Source organism: Mugil cephalus, chromosome 10 (genome assembly GCF_022458985.1).
Source record: "Mugil cephalus isolate CIBA_MC_2020 chromosome 10, CIBA_Mcephalus_1.1, whole genome shotgun sequence".
Classification (NCBI taxonomy): domain Eukaryota; kingdom Metazoa; phylum Chordata; class Actinopteri; order Mugiliformes; family Mugilidae; genus Mugil; species Mugil cephalus.
Genome location: NC_061779.1, coordinates 12625605 through 12648963, shown reverse-complemented (window position 1 = coordinate 12648963; position 23359 = coordinate 12625605). Strand labels below are relative to the sequence as shown.

Genomic DNA, 23359 nt, shown 5'->3' with positions numbered 1-23359 from the left:
ACGACTCATTCTTTTGGGAGCAGTTTAATCATATTTATTTCCAAACAGTATTCCTGTTATTGAATCAAACAAATCAACAAACACACAGTCAACAGTAACTGTGTGCCTATTGTCCCTCACAAAAAAATAAATCCACTGCAACACTTTACTCATTATCTTTGAAGCAGTTTTAATTCCTGTAGGTGCATTTAACAGTTGACTGTCTGTTCTCAGTGGACTCTTGCTCTGCAAACAGCCACTCACAGTAAGCATCCACAAGTGAACAGCTATAAAAATTATCCAGAGTACTTGAAAACCCTGCATAAACTGGCTCATGTGCACATGGAGTGGAAGATTTGCTGTTAGTTTGTGGTGGTGTAGTCTGTTCTTAAAATTTAATTGAGATTTTAATTGTGTTATAAGCTTTATACTATTGTTTGTATCATTATTTTCTAATTTTTCGGTGGAATTATGTTTAATTTCACAAGGTTTCAGCAGATTTAGCAACAAGAACTACATTCAGTGTGCTGCACACTGTTTACTACAGTCTATATAAGAACCTGCGATACACGCTCCCTTGGTCATACATTTGACTTATGTGTATTACAGGACATGGCCACTGAGGGGCAGCATTGAGTCAAGCTGTTGTACAGAACAGTGGGACGTCATCACAGGTGCTTCTTAATAAATTACAACATCATCGAAAAGTTTTTTCAAGTTATACCAAGAATTCATAATATATAGATTCATTATAAACAGTGTGACACAGTGAGTGATATATTTCAAGTGTTTTTTTCTTCTAATTTTGATGATTACGTCTTAAAGCTAATCAAAGGCTTACTGAGCCTTTACATGGTCTCTAAATATGGTTCAGTCGGCTACACAATCATGGGGAAGACGGCTGACTTGACAGTTGTCATTGACACCATTCACCAGGAGGGTAAGCCACAAAAAGTCATTGCAGGTAAAGCACAGCTGCACCTGCACATGTGACCTTTAGGTGGCAGTATCACCTGACACTAAACCTCAACATCCACTGATCCGATATTCCTTTTTTTTTTTTTTTTTTTTTTTTTGCATTTTATTCCACTAACATCATCACAGGTTCGGTAGATATTATAAAAGGGTACACACCACTACACTGTTGCCCATAAATGTGTAATAATTTTGTTTTTATAGACATTCCTCTTTTTATTACTATTTATATAAATCACAGTCATAATAATTTTACGAGGTAAAAAAAAAGTATTTATTACAAGTTTGCAGGCAACAGTGTAGTTAAATGTCATGAATAAATAATTGATATTGATCTTCATTTTTAGTTTGGTGTAAACAGTAAATGTAGATAAACCAAGAATATCTGTTGTTTTGTTTATTAGATGAAATTAATTATGTCTTACCTGATCTAACCATATAGACTACACTACACTGGTATTCAGACAAAGATACACTGTCAGGATTTGTCTCAAAGATTCAAATTTTATTCTGGCTTTCTTAGGCTGTGTGAGGAGAGGTGCAGAAGTACAGGTAACAGTCACGCTCATCCTCCTATTCATAATGTGGTTTAATATGTGCTTAATTAATAATTAAAAAGAAAAGTAGAATACTGAATGGGAATTTCTGCAGAAGAGGCCTCCGCTTCTCCATCCTCTCCACGCTATTATGTTCCCCCCTTCCACGCCAGCTCCCTAGTTCACACCATTCACTTATTTTTTTCTTTTTCCTCCATCCCATCAGCAGGTGCATCTAGTTCTCTGCTAGAGGAAAAGAGAGTGTGAGAAAGAAAGGTGTAGATGGAGACGATGTGGAGAAGGTGACGTGATGGGGAAGCGAGGAGATGAGGATATAGTGGAGGGGGTAAGAGCAACAGTGCAGTACAGTGAGAGCAGTGGATAGGTGGGGAGGGAGAAACAAAGAAAGAAGGGGGGAGGGAGGAGGGGAGGGTGAGAGGACAAGAGAGACGGTGTGTGGTTGCCAGGCAACGATTGATAACCAAATCCCCAAGCATCCTGCTTGTGCTGCCCTGCCCTCCCTCCAGGTCTGAATAACACACACAAGCACACGCACACACTCTCCCAGGGTAGGTTTATGGTCTTTTGTTGTTTAATTATTAAAGTGTTGATGCTCTTCCATTCAGAACATTGGCGGAGTGTAATTTTGTGTATAATTTCGATCATTTAAACAGTCGCACAGGGATGTGCAACACATCAAGCCACAGAACTTATAAAACGTGTATGACGGATGGCACTGAGATTTATTGGACCTTTACTACACTTTGCTCATAAGGTTTTACTCCGCGCGTGCGTGGAATCAATATACCTGTCACTCCAGCAGTCATTCTCGTGTGGGACGGTTTTCTTTGCTCGCTGCCTCTCATGCCACCGGGATAACTGATAACGATTGGCGAGGACCGTGCAATCAAAGCCAGTAAATTCTCCCCTCTCCACACCTCCAGCCAGGCTGTAGGCACTGGAAGGTTGGGAGGCATTTTAAAAAGCAAAGTCCGCATCTGTATGCAGCGTGCGTGCACTTGTGTGGGTGGTACCTGAATACAGACCCTCCTTTAAGCAGGTGTTACTTTGTAGGGAGGTGAAAAACTATTTGTTACTCTCAATGTGGGGAGAGCAAGAAATGGGAGAATAAGATTTTATTGATCTTAATGAACACTGATTGTGTGATTGTTTATTATGTGCCCATGCACTTATGTTTTACTTGCATGTTTTCTTATTTGATTGATTCACTGTGTTCACTGTTTTCTCTGAACTGTGAATCTATATAAATACAGTAGTGGAGCAAAACACATGTCTGAGATCATTTTGAAAGATCAGAGAAATTAAAGTGTAAAGTTGTATTTTGTATTTGTATAGGTTATGAGGTAGACAAAAAATATTGATATTCGAAATTTAAAGGAGTTAATTAAGGCACAAATGAGAGAGCTCCACATATGAGGGTGAGGAGAGACAGAGAGAGACAGAGAGAGAGAGACGTAGGGAGAGAGAGAAGGGGAGAGAGAGAGAGCGAGAGAGAGAGAGGCTGATGTATCCAGATCCAGTACCTGTTAGAGCGCCGGATGGCCGAGTGATCAGATTAGAGGTGTCAGGGTTCGTTAATCTGTGAGGGAGTGACAGACTGCCACACACGCCGCTTGCGCACATCGCTCCATTCATCGGAGCGGATCGGATCCTGACGCTCGTCGGGGAATTTCCCCCCTTGTTTTTTTTTTCTTTCTTTTTTTTTTCTCCCCCCTCCCCATAATGGATACCTGCACGGTTCGAGTCTGGGTGTTCCTGGTTGTGCTGTGGCACAGAGGTTGTTTGGCATCGCAGTTTCCGACACAGCTCATGTGAGTATCGCCACTGTAATCCCATATCGGGCAGAAGATGTTTCACGTGCTCATCGGTTCCAGACATTTATATTTTATTCTATTTTATTTTATTTTTAATGAGCCACTCACGGAGTGTATGGAGCTGCGCGGTACGTGGGTGTGAGAGTGGGGTGGGCAGGTCGTTTCATTCATGCGCCGTTGGTTATCTTGAGGGAGGCTCATTGAAGGTAGATTGAAGGTGTTTTATCCGGCCTCGGTCTGTTCGCTTGCAGACGTTGATTAATTAGCAGTTTTGTCGCCGGTGGCCGCAGATAGCCGTGACAGACCCTCTATGAAGTTGTAGAGGAGTTGCCGTGGCTTCGCTTGGTCCCACTGCTTTATAAAATACGATGAAAAGTTGGCCATTTAATATGGTTCTCACGAGATTGGAACGAGCAAACCTAGTGGTTGATGAATTCCCCTGTATAAATAAAATGGATATGGTAAAATAAGCCAATTACTCTTATTTAATAAAGTAATTTCACATAAAACCTTTATGAAACGCAGTTCAAATTCAGTGATGTCCAGAACTGCCTGGAACCAAAGGAGATCCCACTACTTTTAATGCAAGGGTGTGAATCCCAGATGGGAAATCCACATTCTGGTTTTTCAGTCATCACATTTAAATTCAGTTTGGGAGACAAACGACCTGTCAGTCCACTTAGGAGCAATGGCTGTTGGTCTGAAATTTGGTAAGACTGCAGCTTTATTTATTTATATATGGAACAGTGATTAATGCAGTCACAGCAGCCAGCCAGAAAAAGTGTTTTTATTCGTTTACGCGAGTTAAAAGTAAGTTTATTATCTTGTCAAACGTATTTGCATCACTAGGGGGAAACTAGATATTACAGATGCAGTGTGATTCGGTAGCACCCAAACATTGTAACTACTCTTGCTTATAATAAAACTAGGGCCGTCAAAATGACTGCGTTACTGCAGATTAATCCATCATCATGATTAATCTGATCAAAAATGTTCATGGAATTAACCCATCTCCAGCACAGAACAACACTGAACATCTCTGACAACGCATTTCAGGAAGTTTGAGTTAGAGTTATTGTCACCCATCAATGGGCAGTTGATCCGGTAGTGATAGGGAGCAGAAACAAACCGATAAAGATGGAAGATGTTAAACAGGATGTTGGCTCTCTCCGAGGAAAATTTGAGCACAAAAAACACAAGACTGAACAGCTGACCAACATAAAATATTGTGCACACTCCGCAGGATGGAGTTCTCTTTTCACTGAAGCATTTACAGCTTAAAATACCACATTAACGGAAAGCATACGTTTGTCAGGGATTCTGCTAGCACGAAGGCTAACGGGTTGGCCAGCTTGAGCCAAACCAAGACAAAGACAAGTCTGTTCCCAGTTGCAGGCAATATCGTAAATAAGAAGCGGCTGGCTCTCCTCTTAGACAATGTCAAAAAGTTAGGCTTAGTAGCTGAAGAAAGAGGAATAACAGGGCCACATTAAATTTTGCTGAACCTCTTGAAGGTGTTTAATAAATATGTTAAGTGCATATACATTCCCTTCTTTCTTCAAAATGTTTGCTCATGCAAAATGAAACGCGATTAATATAGATTCAAAATGAATGATATTTAATTGTGATTAATCGAGATTAATCCACAGAAACCCTGTAATTAATCTGATTAAAATTTTTAATCGTTTGACAGCACTAACTAAAATCCACACTAATAAGTTCAGTTGCAGATGGCGCTGCTGAACAAAACAGACATGCCTGGTGTAGCCAGTATTTCTGCAACTGAATGGGCAAAGCAAAGAAGAGCTCCTCGACAATGGCTGTTAATGTAAAATTTCAGGAGAAATCTGCTCACTGTATAAGGTTGCAAAGTCAGTCAGGCAACTGCTTGTCATCTTGCAGGTAAAAACAAAGAAGTACAAATGTCATCAGCAACCAAATGAGTAAAAAAAACCTCATGTTGCTCACGTTTCATCTCACGTTCTCCAAGTATAACAAACAAAGACTGGCAGTCTGCTTTGGGTTTGCTTTGGCAACCATTCAGTCGCTTCCCATGTTTATATTTCCACAGCCTCACTTCTCTTTTGAACGGTTGCTGAAAAAAATATCTATTAGAAGTAGAGGAGGTTATGAGGGTTTTTCTTTTGAACGTTCTTTTGAATTACGGCCTACCGGGAGTTCTTGTTTTTTATAAGAAAAAAAAGATACTATGATAAGATAAGATACTAACAATGAGTTAACAAACATGAAAGTAATCGGAAAATATATGACTGCATCCTGTGTGGGATGCAGGTAAGGAATAAATATTATAAAATGTGTTTACTCAACCGATATGCACAAACAAATTAACTACGAACATCCACCAGCTGACCAGCTGTTTTAGTTGGGAGTCGCTATTGTGTCCTTATCTGTGTTTCAGATAAAAGGTTTTGGCAAGAACAGCAACAACTGCTTTCCAGTCAATGTGCAAGTTAAAAGTCATTTGTTTGTTTTTCTAACTAAATAAATGACGCAAATCTCTATTAACATCATGCTGTAAGTGAGTGCAAGCAGATAAATAGTATAGCTTACAATCAGCACTTTGAGCCATTGAAGGTCAATTATAGCACCGTTTATATTAGGCAAACTGTAGTGAAGGCTATTGAGGGGAAAATGTTTGAATAAAAGTTTAAAGTTGGCTGCTATGTTAATTTAGTGGTGAGTTAACCGAAGGGACTACTCAAAAAATAATCAGCAGATTCATGAAAATATTAATATAAATCTGACTTTGTACCAGTCCTACCATGAAGTCCTGCACCGACAAGCATAATCTAAGGGGACAACTGTAGGAAAAAGGACCGAGGGTGATGAGATGATCAAAGTTTGCTCCTTAATTTCGTATCAAGGCACTGTTTAGCTCCTCGGTTCATGCAGAACAAGAAGTGAATCGGCCACCTGGGTGTTAGTGTCGAGGCTACAGAGTGTGAGCAGAGCACCAAGGGTTGTTTTGGTGCATTACCAGTTGGCGTTTCCGTGGCTCATCCTGTTCTTTCTGTCTGGGCTTTGCCGCTCCTGTCTCTTGCCTCTGTAATGATGTGCAATTAGACTGTAGTTTAACACAGACGCCCATCGAGACGCACACCGTGGACCAGCTCATTACTCTCTCTAGTCCTAAAGTGATTGTTCCACAACATCTGGCTCTCTTCCTTGTTTTGTCTCTCTGCCTGTCTTTGTTTTTGCTCTCATCTGCTCTTCTGGTGTCTGTAAAACAATGTAGGGCAGTGTCTGACCCAGTTGCCATTTGTATGTGCTTATATGTGTGTGTGTGTGTGTGTGTGTGTGTGTGTGTGTGTGTGTGTGTGTGTGTGTAATTACCCAGCATTGTACCACAGGCTGCAGTAATCAAAGCACAGCAACCAGAGCGGAAAAAAATAAGTGTTGCTAACTCAGCTTAACAACACTGACTTTATTACTGTATATCACAGGCATATCTGCATCACTGTGTTATTTTAGCCACTGATAAAAGCTTACCTTATGACATCTGTGAATAGTGTGAAAGATGAAAAGATAGTAAGCAGCTCTGTACTCTTCCTTCAAATGAGACACCTCGAAAGTGATCTGGCTTCATCCGGTGTGATGATTTGAGAGCAGGCCTCACCTCTCGGCGTTTTATAAAGCATTGCTATTAAACACTGCTAAGACTGATACTTCAAGGGATACTCATTCATAATTTGAGGAATTGAGGGTGAGGAATTCAGGTGCAGAGATTTCCCGTGCCTATAGATAACATATCTGATCGCTTAAAGATTTGACTACAAGTATCCCTGTCAAATAATAGACTTATGGTTTCGCAAGGTACGATTACGTTCCATTCCACTCTCCTTTACTGTAGATGTAATAGACTCTGCACTTAAAGCACGCAAAGATAAAAGCTAGTGAGTATCATGTGAGAGATGGGCCGGGGTAATCTGCAGAGGAACTTTTAGGAAGAACCTTCTTTCAGAAGAAAAAGCAAAAAGTACACGTCTTCTTAAATTAGATGTGGAGAAAAACACATGCACTAGCACTGCTACCTGCTGTACCGCAGCCTGCGTTGTCTCACGTCTTTCTTAGGACTTGAGAGTTGTTGTTATGAAGATTTACACCAGCAGCAGTAGATTTCACTGAAGCTGGAGAGGTGACCCTGTACTTCTCAGAATCTCATGTCCATGGAAGTGCTCAATTTGTTTCACTGACTATGTTGCACTGAATAATATTTCTAGAGCCACATGAGAGAAGTGTAAATTAACAGGTTAAAAATGTGAGTAATACACACTATAAATAATAAGATTAAAAAAAAATTCACACTACTTCTTCTGTGTGGTCCAAGAAACACTGTCTGTGTGTAAATGTGGGCGAACCCTCTGTAGGCTGTAGTATTTCTCCTGTTTTTTTTTTTTTTTTCAGCCTCAGAGGTTGCCCATTGCCTGAAACGTATCTGAAACACCTGCCTCTGTCAGTGTTCAACCACGTGATAACTAAACACAGCTATTTCAAAAATGACAACCCACAGACCATTTAAAACTTAACGTATAGGCATTGTTGTATAAAGAGACGTCCATCTTGAGCATTTTAGAATAGAGCTGCATCGTCTAGTGATTAAAAATGCAAAACAGTCAGCCACAATATTAAAACTACTGATAGGACGAGTGAATAACATTGACATTCTGGTGATAACGCAACATTCTGCTGGGAAACTTTTGGACCTGGCATTCATGTGGATGTCACTTAGACATGTAGCACCCACACCATAGCAGTGACACTCCTGGATGGCAGCAGCTGTCCCCAGGAGGATGCACTCTGACACAGACACACACACAAAAAAACCTGACCTCCAAACTCCCGAGATCCCAAACTGATCAAGTATCTGACCTGATCCACAGAGGCCCCTCCCCTCAACCCACTGGACCCAAAGGCTCCCACTAATAACAATCTGTTTCCAGACACCACAGGACACCCTCAGAAGACTCATGTCCGTTCTCTGATGATTCAGAACTGTTTCAGACACACAAGGGAGACTTACGCAATATTAGTCAGGTGGTCATAATGTTATGCCTGATCAATGTATATCTGTTGTTGAAATTGGGCCATACTTTTTTTCCACACTGGATTGCCCCTACTGGCAAGTTCAAGAAGCCCAAGGTCAAAATTAAAGAAGCGATGATCAAGATATCCACACTTTTACTGGTTTAGCTTTTTCTAAACTATTTCACACTGTGTTGTCCCCTCTGGTATTCACTCTCTTGTCTCATCTTTCTCCACAAGTGTACTTGCTCTGAGTTTTCCTCATCCACTGTGGATTTTCCGTCCCTGGTGCATCTTCCCTATTTTTTCACGGCCATTTGATCTTCTGTAAACAGAAGATTTTTCTCTACAACAGCCTCTCTTAGCTGTATTGAGAGCTGATGTTTTGCACAAAATGTGAACGGCGTGACTTTCACTGCGCTGCTTCAATGACAGCTTTGGAGAATATATATTTTAAATATCTCTTTTCATAAATTTATTCCACTGCGCATATGTATGTATGTCATGTACCCCGTGCTTCTGGGGATGATCATAACTGAATCTATGCTATTGTGGATGCAGGGAAGTGACAACATCTGTATTCTTTGCCAACCTGTTATCATTCTCATACAATATTAATAGCACGGTCTCATTACGGGCACTCACATAAACCCGCGTGTGTATGTGAGTGCATGGCAGCATACAGTACACGGTGAATTAATCCAGAGCTACCCTGCGAGACGAGTCTGATTATTCTAACAAGTCATAGTGTCGCTCAGTGCATAATGTCTAAGGTCTTTGTCATTCTCCTCTTGCCTGTCCCTACCCATGGACACTTTACTCAGGAGCCACACAGTGATACATCATGTCAGTACGCTGCATGTTGTGAGCTTATATTGTTTCGATAAGGCGACAGGAGGAGGATCCTCATCCTCCTCCTGTCGCCTATAACTTAACGCGTATAACTTAGTTATGTGGCAGTGTGTGGCACAGACATGGTTGGAGCTTTGCTTAACCAGTCCCAGACTCTAGGAAACGTATTTGTTAGCTCACACCTCGGATTAAACATTTACTATAGTCTGTAATGTGGTTCATACAATACATCCATGGCCCCAGCAGGGCGGCGCTGATGAGAGGACTGGTCCTTGGCGACCTTCCACCTCTCGCCTGTCCGCTCACATTGCTGTCAGCAGCCGCAGCACCGGGTGACGCGTCTGATTGGTTGACTTCACGTTTGAACTCTTGATAGTCACTGGCTGACACGCGGTGACATGTGTTTTATTGGACGATATTGCATTTGTTCCCGGTGATTCAAGTTCGATTGGTTCACGTTTTGCTCGACCTGCGCCAATGATTCTCTTTAGCCTTGTTTGTTTTGCTGCCATGTTGTGAGCGAGCGGGGTCGTAACATGGTGGATGTAAGGGAGCTTGATTGACAGTTTAATTTTGCTGCGAAACGTGTGTGATGTCTCTCGGTTGCGTGTCAGTTACAAGATCGGCTGTGTGCATTGCTTTGTCCCACAGGATTAAAGAATGGGTTGATCAGATGCAGAAAGAGCTTGTCAGCCTGGCAGACACAGCCACAGCTGGGAAGAGCCTCACCCAGGTATAAACACTCAAGCTCTTCACATACATGCACAGAGAGAGCGTGTTTAAAACAAACCTAAAACTGCTAAGGATACATACATTCACCAGTACATCTTGAACAAAGACATTTTGCAATATGTCACAAATCAGTGCACAATCCACTTCCTATCTCACGCACATTGTGTTCTCTCTTCGTCTGTCTAGATTTTTTTGAGAAACCAAAACCTCTACACTGTGGAGCAAAATGATGCAGAGGAGCTCGTGGCCAGAGCAGCCAGGAACATAGAACAGCTGCTGCGGAAGAGGTCTGCCGCCTTGGAGGTAAGACTCACTCCTCTCAGAGGAACTAACTGTCAGTTTGTAGTTTTATGTAGCTTTTGATACTGTGCAGGACAAGCTCTTTATTAACACGGGCCGTGACGGAGAGCAGTTTTCCATCTGTTCTTCATGTAGACTTGAATACGCATACACAATGACAGAAGTGCAACGGTAAAAATGTTGGAGATATAACTGAGTGCAGTGGGCGTGCTAAACATATTGACAAATGAAACATTTCAACTAAGTATTTTTTAGAAGTTTGGTTCGCAATAAGCCACTTATTAATTAATAAAGAGTGCAGTGAGCTCAAGTGTGGCGTGCGGACTTTATTTGCCTACATTTTGCGCCACAGACAGTGTTCTTTGGCTGACAATCCAACCATTAGTTATCCGATTGGATATATTTTTAGTTGGAGAGATGGAATAGGGTTAACAAGGACAGATTTAAATGTTCAGACGTTCCACTGGAAAATATGCCTGTTGTTCTTGGCTGTTTGACTTCTAAAAAGGGCAGGCCTGAACTAAACTAACAGCACTGAGCTGCTGTTCCTCAGACAGTTTGTGTTGGCGAAACTTCTGTGAAAAATGTAATCATACTGTTGAGACCAAACACCTTCATATCACGCATTTTCTTAATTTCTTAACTTCTATATAATGCGTTCAGAAGGAAGATGTATCCAGATAGGGAAGTTAAATCTAATACCTCTCAGCTACAATACAGTGTTTGAATCTCTTGCATAACCTAAAACAACACAAACTATCACTGTTACGCAATCATAGATTAAACTCAATCATATTCTAACTAAAACGGGATAAATCACAGTAGAATAATTATGTAAACAATAGTTGAGAGGCCCAAACCGAATAAAAATGCCCTCAATCAGAACAGACAGGCCCAAACCGAATGGAACTTCATACAGTTTCACAGGGGTACAATATTCCTTTTCCCAAACCAATCAAAAGTCATGTAAATGGCCCTAATGGTTGGAGTGTTAGCCAAAGAACACTGTCTGTGGTGCAAAATGTGGGTCTGTACACTGCACGTCAGCTAAATGCACTCTTTATTAATTAACAAGTTGGCATTCAGAAGAAGAAGAAGAAGAACAGGATGTTTTCATCGATCTCCACATGTCACACGTCTGTAAAACGGCCGTTCCGATAAAAAGTATTGGTACATGTAAACATCAGATCGGAACAGATCACCTCACATGTAAACAGCCGACCTGGAACCTTCAATCGGAATGAGAATGAATGAGAATGATGAATGAGAATCGGAATGGTCAAACCACCATCTGCATATTGTCTATTTAATTAGTTTTACAAGTGGAATTTCTGAGGCTTTGGTTGAAGTCCTTTTAAATAGAGAAAGTTTTTTTGAACAAATTAAAATGTGTATTTTTTTTTCTTTTTTTTAAAAATTATTTTGCTTAAAGAATGTCTGCCGCTTCTCCACGCTCACAGGTTTCCTCTGAGGGGAACAAATATTAGGAATTAACTGAAGTGAGGCAGAAAACGGTTTATTTGACAGAAACTTTGGGTTGGACAGCGATTGCATCATGGGGACATAAGAGAAGAGCGCAGGGACTGAGATCCGTCTTCTGCAGGACTGAATGTGATAATGAGGGCCTTGACCCTGGGGAGGTTCTTTATTTTTCCCCCTCTCTTCCCCCTCTGTTTTTTTTTTTTTTTCACTCAGAAGTGGGTCAGGGATGCTCGTGTATATCAGGAGTTTGAACTGTTTTTATACATTCACCGGGAGTTCACAGCGTCCCTTACTTTGGCTTTATAAGGCCTCACCATTGTTGTCTTATTAGTAATGGAAAGGGAGTATTTATGAATGTTCATAAACACATCTCCTGCCAAGTGTCTGTCTTGTGTATGTTAAGTAAAGACCGTGGTGTTCTTATCATTTTTCCGAGGACTGGTGCCACAAGATGCGTAAGCCTCGAAGTGAGAATTGGCTCTGGTGCAGGAAGTGATAGAAGAGAGCGACGGTCGCGAGGTTGGGTCAGCGTGCGACAGCTGATCCAACCTCCAGACATCGATCACTTCTCCCACTTTATTGTGTCTTTGTGTCTCACCCTTTCCTAGTAACATCGAGGCACACTGATATTGGATTCTCTGTTTTGAGATGTATGGATGGGGAGATAAATGGACGAATGAATATTGGGAAAGAAGGGCAAATGGACATGGACATGATGGATATGTGGACTGATGGACAACAATAAGGAGGGTGGTTGAGAAGGATGGGACAGTCTGAGTGGCTGAGAGAAAAAAAGAAATTTCTGAGCTCGTGCTGCAACAGTTTTTTTTTTTTTTTTCAATCTATTAATTTGATGATTGTGTTTTATTAGTTGATTAATCTGCCTGTAATCTTTTTGATTAATCTGTGGATTATGGAGCGGTTAATTGATCATTTCAAACTTTAATTTTACCTAATTATACATTCATCACAAACGCTAAGGTTAATGTAGTGTAGAGCTAAGTAGGAAAGGTGGGGTTTAGTATTTTCTGCTGTTAATTAGTATAGATAGTGTGAAGAAATGCACCTGTATATTTATGCGCAAAAGATTAATTCCATGGACTTGGATCATAACATTAATGGAAATCACCGTTGCTTAGTTCCTGTTATAGACGCCTACACTGGTAAGCAACTTTACTATGGTAACAGTTAGCATCTGCTCTAGAGAGTCTTCATCAAATTCTTGCCTGAAATGCAAGAGATGCAGACATGATGGCTTCTAGCAGACAATGGCTACTGTCCAAGAATCGGAAAAAAACCTCATTGCAATAGTCCAAACACTACCCAGCGTTTTCCTACGTTGAGATGCTTATGCACAGTGGCTGTGTTATACATCTTTCCACGTTTGACGGCGAGGTGCATCCCTTTCAGATAGAGTCTCATTTCTGGAACACGCCAGGAGCTGACATAAATGGAGATAAACATAAACAACAAAAAGGTGATGCTCCGCACAAAGTGATGTATGTAATTTACATTCTGTACCACACAGTGAGAGTGACCGTAAACACCACATGTTAAAAGAAATGCTTAAAGAAGATTTTCGCTGAAGTTAAGTGCAGGGTTTTCGGCCACAGAGTTTATTAGAGGGAATACAGGAAGAGGATCTTCATTGCAGCTGGGGCTTCTCTTTTTTAAGCGCCTTTGATATAAGGTTGAGATTGACTCGCAATGTCAATATAATTGGAGATCGCCCAAGGCACGCAAGTCATTTTCACTCAGCTGTCAAACAGTTTCGAACTTTCATCCTGCCTTTGCCTTTCGTCTTTCTTTCTCTCATCCTCGCCCTTCCTGTGTCTGATCTCTAACTCTGCAATGATGGATGACCTTCCAGCGGCCACAGTTTACCTAGCCACAGGTGTGTGAAACAAGTCCGCGTTCACGTGTGTGTGTGTGTGTGTGCTCGTGGTTTCATAAATAAAGCGCGTGGCAGAATGTAACATGCATTATTGATGAGTACTTGGCTGCCCACTGTTAGGAGAGATCGCTTTATCAAAGGTTTACAATGTATACCGTGGCTTGAGCTCAACAGGGAACACTCACACACACAAACTTACTCACCAACTGGGACACAACACATAGAAGTTTTAGTGGTTCTCCCTTTCCCCCTATCAGAGTGTAGTGCCCCTCTTGACCAAATTAATAATTATCACCTAATTAATAGGTGCGAAGCATACGCCAGATGGTCCAGTTTGGCCAGCAGGATGAATTTGCAAAGTACAGAAATTACATTGAAGACATTAATTGCAATGCGTCAATGACATTAACTGCTATTCCTAATTTATCCACTAGGAGTTCCACATTTTTTAGCAAGAGTTACGGACGCAACATGTAAACTGAGACCCAGAAATGAACAACACAGGGCTGCAATGTACTGAAATTTCCTTTTCTTAAAATAAACAAATAAATAAAAAATAAAGACATATGGGACTTGTTTGCATTAAAGACACAAAGGGAAACATTTGGAGTTGTGGTTAGATGAAGGTTAGTATGTTGCTGGTCTGGCCTGCTTGAAATCAAATTGGGCAGTAACTAAACTAAACATGAGTTTGACACCCTTGACCTAATTCATAGGTCTTCCAGAGGGGTCCGTGGAGGTATCTCAGGGGGTTGCTAAATCTTGGTTGATTAGACATTTTTATATACAGTATATTTTTTTAATTTTCCCACACATATTTCAATTTCTTTAAATACACATTAACATGAATACAACATATTTCAGTAAAGGGATAAATGTAGCCAGAAGACGTTATCCTTCACTCAGCACTTCAGTCAGTTTCACACGGAGCACCACACTAGTCGAGACCTGTGAATCTGAGCCTCCTGTACACAGTATGCCCCGCCCCTATCGCTGCTGAGCCAATTACAAGGCCATATATTACAAGCTGTCAAGTTCCTGCAATTGGCCAAGAGAGCCTATTCAGTCCCCAGGTGAAATTAAAACTTGAATCTGTCAATTTTTTCTCTATCTCTCAATTGTGTATACTAGTCAGTATGTATATGTTTAGGGCAGTTGCACCGTCACCCTACTGTTGCACATGTTTGAAATAAAAAAATGAATATTTAAATATGTGTGTTATTTGAATAGCTTAATATTAAATGCAAAATTATAATAATAACGCATATTTATAAATAGCACTAGTCCAAGCTTAATATAGAACACATATAGTAGGTAGGGGGCCCATATGTAATCTCTCTATCAGTTTGGGGGTCTTTGGCCTGAAAAACGTTGAAGACCCCTGACCTACAGGAATTGTTGCTCGTGGCTAGCTCAAGTTGGACAGGTAACTTATTTCTAAAGAAACAGTAGCAATACGTTTTCTCTCTCTCAGTGACCTAGTAGTCACAATTACATGTGATTATCTCTCAGCTCAGAAAACTTACTGTAAATTGGCAAAACAATGTTACGTTATTATTCCTATATATCAAAGAGTGCAGCGCGCATCTTTACACAGATGTGCATTACAATGGCTTTATCAGAGCTACCTTGTCAATGGCAGGAAGGTCACTTCTTACATGAATTACATCTCATACATAATACACACATGCAATAACATAGACACGCTTGCTGATCATCTCACAGTGTGGAACTGGCCAGAGTCAATATTTATTATTAGTCGGAGAGAGATGACCCTGAAAACATTTTGTCAAATGTGGTTGACCACTTAGTGAAAGCATGCAATGAACTCGAGGCTAAATCCAATTACTTCAACACATCTCTCCCTTTCACATCTCCAAACTTTTCTCTCTTTGTCTTGCTGTGTGTACACTGTAATTAAAAACTTAATTATTAATGCTATGGAACATTTAATACAAAAGGTGAACTAATAAAACCCCGAAGAAAGATCTCTCTCTCACTCTTTCTCTCTCTCTCTCTTTCTCTCTCTCGTTTATACCTCATTAACTGAACCATGAGAAGTGTTAGTTAGTGATGGTGAAAACAAAGCCTTCCGAATCACTTTGAAGCAAACGTGTTGAAAATAGTACACTGTTTCATCTCTAAAGTGTGCTAATGATGAGGCTGGGATGAAACATTATTTTTTTTTTAAGGAAAGCGATGTTCACTTCTTATAATAACAAGAAGATCCCTGATACAAAACCAGTGTGACACTAGGGTGATGCAAGGGTGTTAGGGTGGTGATGTGGTTTGTGCCTTGTGTATTGGGACTTTGAAACATTCAGCCATTATAATTGTACTGTTCTGAAAGGTCAAAAATGTGTTGAGAAGTCTACTGCAAGACTTATCACGAACAGAACCTGGTCGCTAAGGTCATCACGTTAACGCCTAATAGCCAGACGCACACAATATGTGGCTTCACATTACAAACTACATCCGCCATATTTATTCCCACTAAAACGCTTCAGTGCTTTTATTGTGTTCGATGGGATATCTACAAGAGCAGTGTGGCTGCTTGAGGTAGACGCAGGTTGTACTCACATTTTATCTGACTGGCAACAATAAGGGTTTGACTCATGCCCAAGAGTCCAATTTGGGTTGAACGCTGAAAGTCTTTACGTCCGGAAGCCACATTCCGGCTGCAGCTATTTGCTTTAGCTTGAACTGTCTGCGTGAGGTCAAAGTGTGTGTGTGTGTACAGAATGTGTGTGTTTGTGCAGTTCCTGTCTTCTTCCTATGGTGAAGACACTGGGCTCTGTCCAGTGACTAATGAGGCAGTCTACAACATTACTTAGAGTGATACCTAAACCAGCACCTCTAAAGCTGTGCCAGACACAGGTGGTCCATTAGCCTGTGTGTGAGACGGTACACTATGGGAAGTCTGGAGGCACATCTACGCTTTGTGGGTGAAAGTGTGTCTTAACAAAACAACATATCTTCTTTCTTCAACATTTGCATCATGGTAACTAATTTGCATTAATGTTACTGGATTGATCTGCCTTCAGGAAGATGTTATTCATGAACTCATGATATTTCAAAAAGCTGAAAATGTGTCTCCAGTAATGTGTTGCTTCACCTTCAAATTATTTTTTGATGACGGATTCCTACAATTGTACAAATTGAGACAAAGAGAAAAAGATTTTGATGACATTTGAGTGATCTGACACTGCTTCAGTATTCTGTATAATTTACGACATTTTGGTTGTTTAGAAGAAAAGAAAAAAAAATCCAAATCACACATAAAAAATTCTCTGTTAACACCTAACTTCCTCAAAGCTCAAACAGTTTCAATCCTTTCAAAGGTTTCATACCTACATGCAGCATCTTATACTAAAGCAAAGAAATTTCAACATCACGTGTTAGGTGGAAGCACGACTCATTCTTCTGGCTGCTATTCAAAAAAATAAAAATAAAAATCTTGCCACTTTGAAATCATGACAAGCTCTGCCCTCTCTCCACTATATTTAAATTAAGGAGGAGATATATACAGGTACACTCTGAAACCCAAACAAAGCATCTTATCTCATTTGGGATGTTACATATACGTGTGTGTGTGTTTATATGTGCTGGGGGTATATGCTGGATAATACTACCGAATTGTGAAACAATGCGATACAATACGATACGATAGAAAGGGATTTTCACAAAACTAATTTTGTAATTGGTTCCCATAGTGTGTGATTTGTTCTCAGAGGTGGATCCTCTGTCAAATTGTTGATCTTCTTTAAACATGGATAATTGCTGCATGGACTCGCAAGACTCGTTTTGCGAGACTGATTTAACTGCAGCGAGCGTCCAATGATAGGATGCATGAACTGGCATGTATTAATAATAATAATAATAATAATAATAATAATTATGAGAGGGTTTTATGATGCAGTGTCACAGGCTTTGCTAAACATCTGTAAAACTCTTTCACTGGATAGGGTAACGTAATTTTAACTTTGATATTGCTTTAGATAACTTCCAAAAAAAAATCTTTGCCTGAAATGTTTGCATTAAATTGCCACATTACATTAGGCACATTCTTTGTCTTTCTACTTAAGGTATGACCCAAGAAACATTAGTCCAGTAAATCTTCCAAAACGTAACAATTTGATTGAACATAATCCTCAGAAATATACGCTGTCTGCAAGGTATTTAGCCTTGATTTTTCCCAAAGCAGTGGATTCCGTGGACTTTATTGAACATCATGTGTACAGCTTAGAGGATTTTGCTTTGCAGACTGTTTTCTGTTGTATGCACAGGGTGTCACAGCCACCAAAAGGCACTTCAAAAGCAAAGCAATCTGTTTTATCATCAAGGCCCTGCCTTACGTGTGCTTTACATGACACAACCAGACACATTGGTCTTCTTCCTTCTGATTTGCTCTGCCCATGGTATTGTCCCAGTAATACGTTTTTTTCTTCCTCTAGGGCTTCTACTTATGAGCTCACCTTGAAGTCTACATTAAAAATGAACATAACGTGAAAAACTTTATCCTTGCATTAATCGAAATCGTACATGGTATGTGGGCTCTTTTATATAAATAGGTGAAGCATTTGTACAATTTCACAAATTCCCTCCAGTAACTGTGTTTAATAGACATCTTTCAAAACATTATCCCAACACTATAATCAAGGTGCAGTAATATCACTTTCATATTGGAATGACATCAACAATTACATGGTTTAATGGCTGTGTTTATGACAGAATCATATCCAAGACTCCCAGTACGTTGATAAACAACTCTATTATCCAGATTAACACACATCTTTACTGCGTTATTTTTGCAGCCTATGAGTCTATGTGCCCCAGGTGTTGGACCATATTTGTATTAATCTGTTGCCTGCTGTCACAATGTTGGGATCACAATAATGAGCACAAGATGTGACACTGTGATGTGTTCATGTGCGCCAATGTTCCGCAGTAATGAAGCGGGGCCTGTGATACGATCAGAGATATTCCGGTCTCCAGAGCAGCTGTTACTCAACCTCCCATCTCCGCTCCACACTGATCATATTAAGCAGACAAGAGGTGTCTGAGTGTGTTTCTGTCTGCACGCTCGCAGAGAAGGGACGGGGAAAGAGGAGCGCTGATGGGCAATTGTAACTAGACTTATGGTTGACGAGGGATGCGTGTCTAATGCATTCATCAAGAAGAAAGACAAACTGCGTTGGTAGACCACGGCATGTTTCGGAGTTACAAACTTTTCAGTGTCGAGAGATATAGTCTCTAGATATCTGATACTTTTCAGAATCAATATTGTCATACAATGTTATAATCACAGTATTCGTTTAAGAATTTGGTTCTGCTGTCTTGCGTCACTCTGAATCTCTCTGCCACGATCGACTTTGTTGTTTTCTGACACTTGTTGCTGTTTTCATTTCCATCCAGTCTCTCTGTTTTTCTATCTGATTGACAGCAATCGAGGTCCTTTCCTTGACACTCTTGTTATCGATCCACATACATGATGTGGATGGTGATGGTAGCATGGCCAATAAACGCATGCAAACAAGACTTTTCACGACCTGGAAACTCAGTCATTCGTCCAATTCACTAATACAATCCATTATCCAAGTCACAAATTATTAGCTTTTATATTTCCGTCCAGCACTGTTCTTAATGTCTCTGCCTCGTAGTGTGGACACACAGTGTGTCTTGGGTCACATCAAAGACCTCCTACTCAACAGGGGTGCCCTGCCTGAAAATATTTAAAATATTCTGTCCTTGTAGCTGTTAACTAACCAAATAATGAATACATCTGAACTCAAACAGACAAATGAAAGTATGTAATGTGACTATATTGTGTGAGACTATGTCATTAAATAACGTATTGGCATGTGGTTAATTACTGATGCGATCGTGTTGCAATATAATGAGCCGGGTGAAGTGAAGAGTATTTCTTCAAGCTCCTAACTGACACCTGGGCAGATATCAAGTAATCATAACTAGTAATAATGTGTGTGCCCAAGTTATGATCCACACACACACAGAAAAAAAAGCACTATTTGTGGTTCTGAAACAACAGTAGAGACCGATTCAGCTGTATTCCAAATTCCAAATGTTGGAGTTCATTTGCAAACAGAATGTGACACTGAGATGGCGAGGACACGTGTGGAGACGTACGGCAATGCGTGTGAACACAGGCACTGAGAGCTGGCTGCGTGCAATCGGATTTCCCAAGACGGATGTTAATGTACAAGGCCAATGTTTCAGTGCTGTGCCCAAAGACTCCCTTTGAAATTTGATCAGCTGATCACATCCCTGTGAGATACATGAGGGCAAATGAGATGGGGAGCAGCTGTAGAATTACCATTCCCAACAGAGGGTTTGGCCCCTGAGAGCGGTCATATGGAGCAGCGAGGCCCTCCCATGGGCTCTCACAGCTGCAGATACCTCAGCGCTTTCATTTTGCCTCATGGTGTCTTTCTCCCTTTTACTCATCTCACCTTGTTTTGTTTGGATCCGTGCATCCCTCCTACACCTTCTGTTCTCTGTCAAACTGGAATTTTAAACCCTTCTTTATCTCCTCTGACCCCTTTCTTGTGATATTCTTTTGTTGTATCTTTTTTTTTTTATCACTACTTTCACAGTTCCTGTTCTACTTTAATCTCCCAGTCTTGTGTTGGTCCTCTCGACACACACAAACAGGCTTCTTATTTATTTAGTAGGTGTGGAGGAGGGTGCATTTTTTTTGTCATATTCGCATGACGCAAACTGATGCACCGCTTGATAAAGCTTCCATGTTCCATCCCCGTATACGTCTCTCTGCATTGTCCCAATGTTTGATTTTCACAAACTAAATTTTAATGAAGCTAACTTTGAAGACTGTGATCATGCTGAGTCAGAGTACTGTTCTCCATTTTTTTTTTTGATACTGAACGTCTATAATTTATGTCCAACCCGCTTCCTTCTCAATGCTCCTCTCTCTTGTATTTCTTCCTCATACTGACCCCTCATACGTCCCCAGACTTCCCTTTACGAAGGGACTCATTACGGCAAATAGAAAACTAGTACTCGTGCACGTGGAAACATCAGAATCGGGAAAGGGAAAGACTGGATGTGGGTGTTAATGATCTTTTAGACCGTTACTACTCTGATGAGTATTGCTTTGTTGTCTGCAGGAGAGGGGCAGTGTGCTCTGAATGGCCCATTGATTTTAGGCGTGTGGAGCCTTCACACGAGCACACACACACATACACACACAGGGAGTCTGGGATGCTCTGTGAGGCTTAGCAAAGCCTGTCTCATCTTCCCTGTCTATCCTTTAAGCTGTGCTCTGCTTTCTCACTAAATGCATGGAGGGCTATTGGTCTGCCCTGGCAGAATGACAACTAAGACCGGTGAGAGCAGGGAAGAAATCCACTAGCAGGACTCGAATGCCATCCAGAACTCAGGCCTACCTCCAGGTCATGCTCTCGGTGGCAGCATCGTAATAGCCTCATACATCAGTGTGCGCGAGCGGCGGAAGGTTGCACGAAATGTTGTATGTGTCCCATTTGCCTGTTGGAGTATTGATAGGCACAGCAGTTGTTGCAGTCATCATTAGTTCCCTTTTCTGTTGACCTGGGATTAAGATATAGCAGACCATCAGCTTTCTACAACGCTGCTTCCGGACATTATTGAGGATTTGTGCTGTATTCCATTATTCTTATGAATTTCTCCTCCTCCGTGTGCCCTTTTCTCTCCGAGCCACCTCATTCTAAAAAAGCAGTCCACTTCCGCGCAATCACAGACTCAATTCCCAGTCTGCACGCAGCCTTCTTCCCCAATAAGCCTGCAGGGTGGCTCTTTTCAGGTCTCTAGTGGTCATCCAGTAAAAGAGTGGACTCATTACGGTGCAGGGATTTCACAGTAAGTGAAAGTGAGACTAATGAGCAGTTGCATCAAGCGTGTTATCAAGAGTGTTATGAACTCACATTAAGGAAACCATTGTAGAGCTGAATTTGGGTTTCAACAGAGCAACACTGCCTTCTAATCAATTGGTAGAGAGGCCAACTTATGAGAGAGGTTAGCTGTCTCTCATGGAGGTTTCCCATTAAATCTGGACTATGCGTTTTGGATTTGACCATGCCTATGCTTTTTTTTTTGGGTGGGGGTGGGGTGGGTATTCTGATAACCTCCGTGTGCATATGTGTTTAACAAAGAAAGACAGCGGGGGATACATAGAAAAACAGAAGGGTAATTAGGTATTATTCCTTGCACACCCATCTCCCTCCCCCCATAACTCCCAGAGGAGAGAGGAGCCACGTCAAAGCCCTGTCATGAATTTTTAACAACCCTGTCGGTCTGCTCTCTCAGGAGCCGCGTGTGTGGATTTGCATGTTCCTATACAGTAAGTGCGAGGGGAAAGGGCATTTTCGCACAAAATGTTGTAGCCTTATATTATCCATTAATGTCACACAAACTGCTTAAGTATGATGTATGATGCATCAAGTATTGAACAGATGTTGCTTATATTCACGTATCATATCACAGGCAACGCTGTGCCGAGAGAGGAATCCAGTAGCATAGGAGGGATCTGTAATCAATATCCATATGTTCATCCACTAACTTAGGCGTCTGTTTCTGCGTTTAGCAGATTGAACATATTTTGAGGGATGGCCATGATTTATACGCTCAAGCAATAAAGCTGTGTTAGGTCAATGATGTTAACTTAACATGTAGCGATGTTTCACTGCCATCGTTTGACATTAACCTAGCATGTGAAGTGTACCATTTCACCCTCAGGAGGTGCATTATTACAGTCTGAAATGATATGTTTCCCATGACATAATCGGAATTGTTAAATTACGTTACCTCAACTGCTTAGAACAGGTTAGAACAGTTAGAACAGGTTTTAAGCATATTTAAATTTACTAGTACACACATTTCATAAATGTCCCACATTACATATAGTGTGTTTATTATATACCACACACATTTCACCTGCACATATGCGTATAGTATATACACACGTGTCCCTACTCCTGCACTGTATCATATCGTGTCGTGTCGTGTCGTATCGTATCGTATCGTATCGCATCGCATAACTAAATCTGTCTGCCCAGATCTACTGAGGATTTATTCAAATACCCGCTTCGACTAGGATATGATTTTTCATATGGATATACTGTCTATGTACCATGAAAGGATGTGCATATAAGAAATATGACTACAAATCAAACGGAGTCTGTACACATCAATGTCTGGGGAAATAAAAACTCATTTAGTAATTGACGCAATGATAGAATATTCTATTTCTGTGCATGGTGTGAATTACGCATAATAACTTTTAAAATTACTCATTTGTGTTGCACAGCGTGTGTGTGTGTGTGTTTATGGCTGGAATAGGGTGTATATTTAGCCGCTGACATCCAGTGCAGAGGAGGTGGAGACAGGTCTGGAACAGAGCCCAGGACTGGAGGCCAAAGGGATGGGACTGTTGATCAAGAATGGAACCATTGCCGACAGCAGACACATGGTCACAGACGCACGCACGCACGTTCATACACGCACTAAGTAAAAACACAGAGTGACAGATACTATAAGCATCTCATCCAGATCCGACATGCCTGTTATACTTTCCTACTTGCACAGTCCAACAGATGGATGTCAGATGACACGGCTAAAAATACAGTTTGTCGTTATCTTTTCTAATTTATTTATTTAAATTGCTATGTGGAGTGGAGTTTCTGAGGCTATTGTAACCTTGAGACTGTGCAGGAAGT

The 23359-nt window shown here is 40.9% G+C and overlaps 1 protein-coding gene across 5 annotated transcripts in view; it reads left to right on the top strand.

Annotated features, from left to right (window-relative positions):
- Positions 1-3001: 3001 nt before the first annotated feature.
- Positions 3002-23359, top strand: part of LOC125015341 (voltage-dependent calcium channel subunit alpha-2/delta-1) — a 59927-nt gene continuing 39569 nt past the window's right edge. For 3 of the 5 annotated variants that reach the window (XM_047597104.1, XM_047597103.1, XM_047597101.1), the window contains exons 1-3: positions 3002-3322; positions 9872-9953; positions 10139-10255. In XM_047597104.1, coding sequence (XP_047453060.1) covers positions 3234-3322; positions 9872-9953; positions 10139-10255 — 288 coding nt within the window. In that variant the 5' untranslated portion in view covers positions 3002-3233. The remainder of the gene's footprint in view (positions 3323-9871; positions 9954-10138; positions 10256-23359) is intronic. The other 2 variants (XM_047597105.1, XM_047597102.1) reach the window with 1 other exon arrangement.